This window comes from Diplotaxodon limnothrissa, linkage group LG1 (genome assembly GCF_057381915.1).
Source record: "Diplotaxodon limnothrissa isolate DT_005_m linkage group LG1, D_limnothrissa_male_GT1.1, whole genome shotgun sequence".
Taxonomy (NCBI): Eukaryota; Metazoa; Chordata; class Actinopteri; order Cichliformes; family Cichlidae; genus Diplotaxodon; species Diplotaxodon limnothrissa.
In genome coordinates this window covers 42,703,846-42,714,137 of record NC_140596.1, presented here as the reverse complement: position 1 = coordinate 42,714,137, position 10,292 = coordinate 42,703,846, and the positions used below count along the sequence as shown (strand labels likewise).

General features: G+C 40.8%; 2 protein-coding genes across 2 annotated transcripts; both read left to right on the top strand.

The window, feature by feature from the left end:
* Window positions 1-2,865: 2,865 nt before the first annotated feature.
* Window positions 2,866-5,727, top strand: LOC146640264 (serine/threonine-protein kinase pim-1-like). Its single transcript, XM_085358903.1, has 8 exons — window positions 2,866-3,100; window positions 3,235-3,387; window positions 3,509-3,603; window positions 3,741-3,788; window positions 3,892-4,110; window positions 5,119-5,299; window positions 5,376-5,546; window positions 5,636-5,727. The coding sequence occupies exons 1-8, from the start codon at window positions 2,872-2,874 to the stop codon at window positions 5,725-5,727; spliced, it is 1,188 nt and encodes a 395-aa protein (XP_085215029.1). The 5' UTR covers window positions 2,866-2,871.
* Window positions 5,728-7,777: 2,050 nt separating this feature from the next.
* LOC146640263 (uncharacterized) lies at window positions 7,778-9,931 on the top strand. Its single transcript, XM_085353290.1, has 2 exons — window positions 7,778-9,175; window positions 9,401-9,931. Exons 1-2 carry the CDS (start codon window positions 7,778-7,780, stop codon window positions 9,917-9,919), a joined length of 1,917 nt encoding a protein of 638 aa, XP_085209416.1. The 3' UTR covers window positions 9,920-9,931.
* Window positions 9,932-10,292: the final 361 nt, after the last annotated feature.

The following is a 10,292-nucleotide window of genomic DNA, read 5'->3' as shown; positions in this document are numbered from 1 at the left end:
GTTCAGTTTTACCTCTCCCCTGTCTCGTTAGCCTGATTTCTCCCAGCTGTGTCTCCCTCCCTCCCGCCCATTCCCTAATTACTCCCCTGTGTATTTAAGCCCTGTGTTTTCCTGGGCTCCCTGTCGCGTCGTTCCTTCAACCTGCTGTGTGTTTGTAATGTCCAGTCCTCCAGCACCTCGCTTTAGAGTCTTGTTTTCCTTTTGTAAGTTTTATTTTGTCAATCATTCTTCCAGCAATAAAGCTGCGTTTTCAGTTTCTTCCCGTCTCCAAGACTCCTGCATTTTTGGGTCCACCGCTTCTGCTCGCCTGCCACACAGCCAACCATGACAATAGCAGAATCTAGTATAACATGGAAACACCTACCTGAAACACAGACTTTATGTATTTTAAGTACTTGAGTAAATGTTCCCACTACTATCTGCACTCACTTCTGAAGATATTTAGACTAGTGAGAGAACTCTGAGCTCCTCCGCTTCATGTGAGATTCACTTTCCACTGTTTCCTTTCTTTCTTTTTTTAAATCCCTTTCCATTGCATTAATGTCTTGAAATACCAGGAAACCAAGCATCTGCCTCTGGAGACTTTTGACTCAAAAGGCAATAAAAACCAAAACAAATGTAAAAAAATGAATACAGGAAAAATTCCATTTTCACAAATGTCAAAACATTTTTTAATTAAAATTAATCTTTTTTTCCTATTAAAAAGTTGTAAAAATGAGTGCAAGGCCATGATGCCATAGCAGAGGATGTACTTCCTGAGGGAGCTGAAGAAATTCAACCTGCCAACACGGGCGATGATGCAATTCTACACTGCAATCATCGAGTCCATCCTCAACTCCATCACCGTGTGGTACGCTGGAGCCACTATCAGGGACAGTGGCGGTCCTAGCCTGTTTGGCGCCACAGGCGAACACTCTCTCTGCCCAATGGTGTGCTTGGTTATCCTTTCATGAGTTGTTTACAAGTTTCTCTTTGTTCACAGCCATTGATATGTCGAAGAGGTTAACATGTTAGGAGCGGATCGAAATTGTGTTGATATCTGGTGAACGCAGTAACCGGGTCATTGCAGCAGATTTCAATGCAAGACACCCTACGAGACCACCCATCTCCCATGCTACAGTCAGCAAACTGCTTGCTAAGTTTCGTGAAACTGGTTCTACGGTGGCTGGGAAGTGCAAATCGCAACAAATTAAAAAACCGCAACAAATTAAAAAAAAACCACAACAAATTACAAAAAGCCCACAACAAATTAAAAATCCTTGACGGAAAGGGATTGTCTAAAATACCGGAAGTGACACAACGATTAGCCTAATAGGGCTTTGGAGCGTGATGTCACGGGGGTGGGCGTGTTGTGGGGGTTTTGTATTTTGTTGTGGGCTTTTTGTAATTTGTTGTGGGGGTTGTGTATTTTGTTGTGGGGGTTTTGTATTTTGTTGTGGGCTTTTTGTATTTTGTTGTGGGGGTTTTGTATTTTGTTGTGGGCTTTTTGTATTTTGTTGTAGGCTTTGTGTATTTTGTTGTAGGCTTTTTGTATTTTGTTGGGGGCTTTTTGTAATTTGTTGTGGGGGTTTTGTATTTTGTTGTGGGCTTTTTGTAATTTGTTGTGGGGGTTGTGTATTTTGTTGTGGGGGTTTTGTATTTTGTTGTAGGCTTTTTGTATTTTGTTGTGGGGGTTTTGTATTTTGTTGTGGGCTTTTTGTAATTTGTTGTGGGCTTTTTGTAATTTGTTGTGGGGGTTTTGTATTTTGTTGTGGGGGTTTTGTATTTTGTTGTGGGCTTTTTGTAATTTGTTGTGGGCTTTTTGTAATTTGTTGTGGGGGTTTTGTATTTTGTTGTGGACTTTTTGTAATTTGTTGTGGGCTTTTTGTAATTTGTTGTAGGCTTTTTGTATTTTGTTGGGGGCTTTTTGTAATTTGTTGTGGGGGTTTTGTATTTTGTTGTGGGCTTTTTGTAATTTGTTGTGGGGGTTTTGTATTTTGTTGTGGGGGTTTTGTATTTTGTTGTGGGCTTTTTGTAATTTGTTGTGGGCTTTTTGTAATTTGTTGTGGGGGTTTTGTATTTTGTTGTGGGCTTTTTGTATTTTGTTGTGGGCTTTTTGTAATTTGTTGTGGGCTTTTTGTAATTTGTTGTAGGCTTTTTGTATTTTGTTGGGGGCTTTTTGTAATTTGTTGTGGGGGTTTTGTATTTTGTTGTGGGCTTTTTGTAATTTGTTGTGGGGGTTTTGTATTTTGTTGTGGGGGTTTTGTATTTTGTTGTGGGCTTTTTGTATTTTGTTGTGGGGGTTTTGTATTTTGTTGTGGGCTTTTTGTATTTTGTTGTAGGCTTTTTGTAATTTGTTGTGGGGGTTTTGTATTTTGTTGTGGGCTTTTTGTATTTTGTTGTGGGGGTTTTGTATTTTGTTGTGGGCTTTTTGTATTTTGTTGTGGGGGTTTTGTATTTTGTTGTGGGCTTTTTGTAATTTGTTGTGGGCTTTTTGTAATTTGTTGTGGGGGTTTTGTATTTTGTTGTGGGCTTTTTGTAATTTGTTGTGGGGGTTTTGTATTTTGTTGTGGGGGTTTTGTATTTTGTTGTGGGCTTTTTGTATTTTGTTGTGGGGGTTTTGTATTTTGTTGTGGGCTTTTTGTAATTTGTTGTGGGCTTTTTGTAATTTGTTGTGGGGGTTTTGTATTTTGTTGTGGGCTTTTTGTATTTTGTTGTGGGGGTTTTGTATTTTGTTGTGGGGGTTTTGTAATTTGTTGTGGGCTTTTTGTAATATTGTAAGCAATACTAATTTAAAATTCAATGACATCAAAATCCTTCTAGTCCTGATGTCGAGCGCTCTTTTTCACTAATGTGTTGTTGTTGTTGTTGTTTATAGTTTGTAAGAGCAGGATGGCTAAAAGAAAGGCCAGTCCTGAAAAAACGACCCCCATAAAAAGAAGGAGGGTCACTGAGCAGGCTGGTCCTTCCACCAGCTCAGATGCTCATGTGGTCAGGGGAGTCAAGCGAAAGGTCCAACAAGATGAAGCGGGGACAACCAATACAGCAAAAAAGCGTAAACTTCTTGACCATGTGAGCGGTGACAAGGGGCAGGCATCTTCCTGGTTGGACACTGGTAAAGGTAGGCTAATTAGTTGAGTGAGGGGTAGATTAAGTGTACATCTGGTTGCTAGTTTGAAGGTATTAGTGTTTGGGAGATATTTGTGTCTATTATCTAATAAGCTGACGTGCTTTTGGTGTTTTCCACATCTGCAGACTGCAGCATAGAGATTTCAGAGAGCTGCAGTAAAAACAAAAAGGCTGGCAAAAGGAAAGCTGCGGGAGACACCAGGGACCCACCTAAGAAAAAGAACGTGGACCAGGACAAAACCAAAACTGTTGCCAAAAAGTCAGTGGCTGAACAGAAACGTAAGTAGCAAGCAGCTTAGCTTTTATATTCAGGTGAAGAGCAAAATGAACATTTAGGGTACAGCAGAGAGTAATTTGTGTGACAGCTGTAGTAAAACCCAATTTGTGTTTGTCTGTTTAGGAGACTTCCAAGCGAGATACGTGGAGGAGCACCGGCTTGGAGAAGGAGGATGCGGAGCAGTGTTTGCTGGCTACCGCATAAAGGATCATTTACCAGTAAGTGTTCAGATGGTGGTAGTGAGACAGGCAGTAATGCAGATAAGGGATAATATCGTAAGCTGAGACGTGTGCTGTTTTACACCTTTAATTATGTCATACTGAGGAAATGCTCATCAATGCCCTGTGTCTTTTAGGTGGCCATCAAACACATCCCAAAGGGGAAAGTGTACTGCAAAGTGAAGGTAAATGTGCAAGACTTGCATTGTTTTTACATTAGTGGATTGCATGCAGCGTTCACCTGTGGAACGTCTGTGCCTCATCATCCACTTTGTTAAAATATTTCAGGATGACAACGGGAAGAATCTGTCGGTGGAAGTTGCCATCATGCTGAAGCTTGCAGCTGAAGCAGATGGATCAGTGGAAACATCAGCCCCAGTGTCTCTGTTGGAGTGGTTTGACTTTGGCAGAGAGCTGATCCTGGTGATGGAGAGACCTGTCCCCGCTGTGGACCTGGATAAATACATAGAAGAAAATGGAGGATTTTTGCCAGAGGACAAGGCCAAGGCAAGTTGACTTGCCTTAGAAGAGTCTTAGACTGTACATCATTCAATCAAAGCACAGAGTATTAGAGAAACATTAACCCATTGATTGGTTATTGTCTTTTTCATCGTTTCCAGGTAGGGCTGGGCTATATCATACCGTTCACGGTAATACCGGTGTAATTTTGGGCAACGATAGGAAAATGAAATATGGCGATAGAATATGGGTAAAACGCGCATGCGCAGTGCCTTTGTTTACATACGCACATGGCGGTGACGCAGAAAGAGAAGAGCAAAAGTGGATCGTTGAATGAAACGGATGAACCAGAACTGGTTTGTAAAAATGCTGCAGCTTCAGTGGTGTGGAACTGGTTTCGCTTTCGTCCGTCAGATACACAACAAAGCACAATTTTTGGTAGAGCATGCTAGCGGGCCGTCGTTATTACCGTGTTGTATGGAAAATACGGCGCACTTAAAATCAATCCTTTGAATTTTCTGAAACTCGACAGAGCCCCTTATAATCCCGTGTGCCTTATGTATGAACTCTGGTTGTGTTTACTGACCTCGAAACTATTTTATGTACACGGCGACTTTGCTAAGCTACAAAGCCGCACCGCTCGATGGATTGTCGGAGCATTACGGCTATCGTAGGCGGAGCCTCGCGGAGTGATACGTACTGCACCTCAACATGTTACCGTATTGTGTGTGTATAACCTCTTTTTAAGTTTTGTGGATATTATACATGGTTATGCTGAGGATGTGTCGGCCAGTTTCCACTGGAAATGCCTTTTGGTTAAACTGTCAGCGAGGAATTTGCACTGTTACATTTTTATATAACTTTAATGGACATAAAAAAAACAGCTGCTTGTTTAAGTGAAAATACATTGATGGGTTTTTTTGCACTAATAAAGTTGTGGAGTTGTAAAGTATTTTGTCTAGTGTCAGTTATATCGTCAGTTATATCGTTATCGCAACTTTTCAAATGTATATCGTGATGAATATTTTTGGTCATATCGCCCTGCTCTATTTCCAGGTCATTCTGAAGCAGCTGGTTGATGCTGCGAAGCACCTGGAGGATAAACACATCTTTCACCAGGACATCAAGAGTGAGAACATTCTAATTGAGACCGGCTCAGATGTACCGCGTGTTCGTATCATCGACTTTGGACTCAGCTGCTTTTTTAAGGAGCGGTCGCAGTACCGCCTCTTCTATGGTAACATATTCTGCTCTTGCTCTTCACAGAGCAATTTCTTGTTTTAGAAGAAATTGCAATTGTGTCTGTTTATTAGGTACAGAAATTTACTCCCCTCCCGAGTGGTACGGGCGCAGTTGCTACAGGTGTGGACCCACCACGGTATGGCAAATGGGAGTGGTTCTGTACGAAGCGCTTCATGCGGGGGACTTTGACACCACGAGCTTCCTCAAAAACCGCCTGAAATTCAAAAGACATCTGTCCAAAAGTAAGAAAACGTCACACTTCAAGACTGACTGATGGCTTGGACCACTGGAACTATCATCTTCATGTTTTTTCTCTTTCCTTTCTTTCCAGACTGCCGGGATTTCTTGGACGCGTGTTTAACCAAAGTCCCGGAGACGCGGCCGACGCTGGAGGACCTACAGCATCACACTTGGCTGAGATAAGCCTATCACACACACACAAACACACACAATTCAGACGTTATCATTTATGTGTGATGTATGAATTACCTTTCTTTTTTTCAGGAAATAATTTTTTTAATTGGCCCACTTTAAATTTCAGTGTTTTGGAATTCCTGTAACCCCCCCAGCCATCCCAGGAAAGGGGATCTCTCTTTGAATGGGCTTTCCCGAGGTTTCTTCCCGTCAATCTGGCCCCCCCAGGGGAGTTTTTCCTCGTCTTCATAGAGAGCTTGGGCTGGCTCAGGAGCTCCATCAAAACTGTCTTTATTTAATTACTCAAATGTAATCATATACTTTAAAGTAATCAAATAAAAAACAGTAAAAATCTAAGACTTGAAGTAAACTTCCATTAAAATAAAACTTGTTTAGTTCATCTTTGCTGAGGATACTGTGTTATTACTATTTCAAGGATTATGTCAGAACCGGTGCCATTGTGGCACCGGATACTGGTACCCATCCCTACCCATCACTAGGGAACAGAACAAACCAGACATCAATTACAACAAAAATGACACTGACCCAGCCAGCATGACTCGTCTGCCTTCAGAAATGTTTAGCAATATTACAAACTGGGTGATATGCCTTAAAGTAGCTTGTCATGTGTTCAGCATTGTCACAGGCTACATTTTAATTAAAACCACAATCTAGTAATGTTCTGTCTTTAACCTTCCTAATTTGTTTTTTGTCCTAACCTAACACTAAACTGCCAGTGAAAACAAAAGTTACATAAATAAAGAAAATTACGGTCTCACACAGGAGTCAAACCCTAGTTTCTAAATGATGTCAGTAATAGGAAATTCTATCTTTAAAAAAAACCAAATTGTTACACCACTTTGTCAGCCTCGCTGGCGTCAAGAATCATTAGTATGATGCTAAAGCTTTAGTAGAAGTTGCACATCAGTTGGTGTCCCCGCCCCTTATCCCCCTTAAAATCCTAACTTGAAGATGCAGAATTTGCTTCCTATTAATATGTCATTCATGAAGGTAATACCCAAGCAAATAGCAATTTTATTATGATCTGTGCTGCAGTTGCCTGTTAAAAAAAAGAAGATAATCTTCTCACAAACTGGTGTTTGATTTTGAAACAGGAAAAAAGTGGGGAAACAACTGAGAAGACTAACATTTGAATAAAACCTGAAAGCAAGTAAATACTTTCTATGCTGCCTTAGGGTAAACTTTGGTAATATTGATAAAGAACAACACTGGCTGATGATGAAATACAGTCAGCTGGCATGGTGACACTGCCAGTATTAACCTGCAGGGCTGGACTGGGACAGAAAATCGAGCATTTTGACTAGAGACCGGCCCACCAGGTATTAAAGCCATAAAGCCTTTGAATGGAAACAGATGCTGTTGTGACAGTGATGTACAGTCTTGTTGGTATATGTATGATTTCTATACATTTTACGTCAGATAAAAACTTTGGTTGTAAGATTCAGATAATTATTTAATAACAGTGAGACATTTTAAATGAGAATAAGAAAGTACAGTATATCTTTGTGCCCCCCTCTCCCTGTTAATGCCCTACCTGGCCCCCTGGCAACACTTTGCTAGACCCGCCCCTGCACAGTTACCAGCTGTCAGCTACATAAAAAAAGGATCCTGGTGTTATTTGTCTCTCAGAAACAGTTCATAACTTCAACTCATTCGTGTCACCTAAAAGGTGAACCTGTTTCTCCATCACCTGTTCAGCTCTGATGATTCAGTAAGGACATCTCCTGGTTTCATCTTCATGTTTCCCTCTCACCACCAGTGATGCCGGTAACGCGTTGCTTAGTAACGCGTTACTCCGAATATGACCACTTTTTCAGTAACGACTAATCTAACGCGTTACTATTTCCATAACAGTAGTCAGATTAAAGTTACTTGTCCAAACCACTGTGCGTTACTATTTTTTTTAAGCAAAAAGATTTGGTTTTTTCTTTTCGTCTCAGCGGATGACAAACGCATACGTGTCGTGAAACGTCACATAAGCGACAGGTCACGTTTCCCGCTCACAAGCAGCCAGCGACGTAAAAAAGTGTAAACAACAATGGAGGGAGAGAGATGTTCGTTCTTTAGCTGGAAATATGGTCACTATTTTGAGTTTCTGTCAACTAAAGATTTAAATATTAAGGTTCGTTGTACACTCTGTGTTGGCGAAAAAGTGTTATCTACCTTCAAAAACACTACGTCAAACTTAAAGAAACATTTGGAGTCGCAGCACAGCACAGTCAAACTCACAGAGAGAGTCCCACCAAGTGGTCTGAAGCAGAGAGCCGTGACTTCCGCAGAAGGTCCTACACCCCCCAAACAACAAAAGTTGGACTTTGGTGCAAAACCAGTAAGTGATGAAGAATTGAAGAAGTTGGTCGCGCAGTATATTGTAGAAGAAATGCTACCTATAAACACTGTTGACTCGCCCTCGTTTCGTGCCATAATAAAAAAGATCCCTACTTCTGTTAATGCCGAGCTGCCTCACCGAACGACTTTTACTTCTTACTTGGAGAAGGAGTTTACAGAAATGGAGAGAAATTTGAAGGCCACACTGAATGAGATTGACTTTGTTTCAACTACCGCGGATATTTGGACTGCTAACAACAGAAGCTATATGGGAGTAACGCTCCACTGGATCAGTAGAACCACATTAGAGCGTCACAAGGTTGCATTAGCATGTAGGCGAATTCGTGGTAGACACACGTATGATGTCATTGGTACAGAAATCGAAAACATCCACTCCTCTTATGGATTACTCAACAAAGTAGTTGCAACAGTTACTGATAATGGATCCAACTTTGTTAAGGCGTTTCAAGTTTATCATCCTGTCACGGAGTCCGATGATGAGACGGAGGAGGAAGAGTCCAGCCCCAAAGACGATGATGTCACTTTTTCTGATCTGTCAGAAATCCTCTCGGCTGAGAATGAAAGTGATGGTCAGCTGTCTCTTCCCCCGCACCGCAGGTGTGCTTCGCACACCATCAACATAATTTGCACACGTGATGTGGAGAAACATTTAACAACCAATGCAGAGAGCAGGGCTGTGTATAGGAGCAGCACAGCAAAATGCACAGCTCTTTGGACCAAATCGAGTAGATCTACACTTGCATCAGAAACAGTGGAAGAAATCAGCAAAAGAAAGCTCCTAATACCAACATCCACAAGGTGGAATTCCTTTTTTGATGCTGTAAAGAGAATTGCAGAAATCCCCATGGGTGAGCTGAATACTCTGTGCACAAAGCTAGGACTGAAGTGCTTCAAAGATCAAGAATACCAGTTCCTGCATGAGTACTGCATGGCCATGAAACCTCTGACTGCAGCACTGGACATTTTACAAGGCGACTGTCCATATGGAACTTTACTACCAACACTTGAAGTTCTGATGCAGAAGACCCAGGCTGTGAAAGATGACCTCTCCAGGATGACTGCAGGCCTTCCAGATGCCATTGTACAGGTACGCTCCATCTTGAAATTAGTCAGATTTTTTGCTTCATACAATTCACAAACATGGAACAGAATATTAATTATCATTGAAAAATAAGATTAAAACAATTAAAATGTTTACAAGTAACCTAAAACAAAATTAATCCATAATACTGATCTCATATTAGGCATGGTTTGCAAATAATTCAATAACATAATAAATTGTAGGCATAAAAATATCAATTATGTTTTTTAGGCTATTCAGACTCGTTTCGCCGGTGTGCTGGATGACAAAGATGCCCTTCTTGCAGCTGCCAGTTGTCCAAAATTCAAACTCCGATGGCTGAGAGATGCAGGAAGGAGGGAGCGAGTAAAACAGCTTCTGACAGCAGAGTGTTGCACCACTGCTCCTCTGGCAAAAAACCCTGCCAGTGTGCCCAGTGCTACTACATCTAGCAGCCAAGGTGAGATGGACTTTTTCACTTTTGAGGCAGAGCCAGAGGAGGAGACCTATTCTGCAGAAAAAGAAGTCATGGACTACCTGATGTCAGGCTACGACCTTCAGATTCTGCATAAATTTTCAAGCATAAAGACAATTTTTTTAAAGTATAACACTCCAACCCCATCAAGTGCTCCTGTGGAGCGACTTTTTAGTCTGGGAGGTTTGGTGCTCACGCCTAAAAGAAATCGACTTTCTGACAAAAGGTTTGAGAAGCTTCTGTTAATGAGGTACAACCACTGGTTTACTCGCTCCACTCTACTGTTTCCCCCATAACATGCGATGACAACATATACTGAAAAAACAGAGAATGGGGAATCCAATTTAAATAACTATTTACAAGTAATTGAATTAAGTTTATCAAAGTCACTTAATAAACTTATTAAAGTTTTCAAGTTGATTAACTTAAAACAATTACCTGCAAGGAAGTAAGGCAATTTAAGTTGGACCTGCAGTCTCTTTTTTTTTTTTTCATAAGATTAGTCCAAAGTTACAAAAGCGGACAATAGTGCTTACATGTGGATGGTATAAAAAGTATCTTAAGGGAAGTCAAGAAAGACTCTTTGTTTGTTTGTTTGTTTGTTTTTTTATAAAAAGTATTTATGTTAAGTGAAGTAACAAGACTGTCTTTATTTTCATACAAACAAGT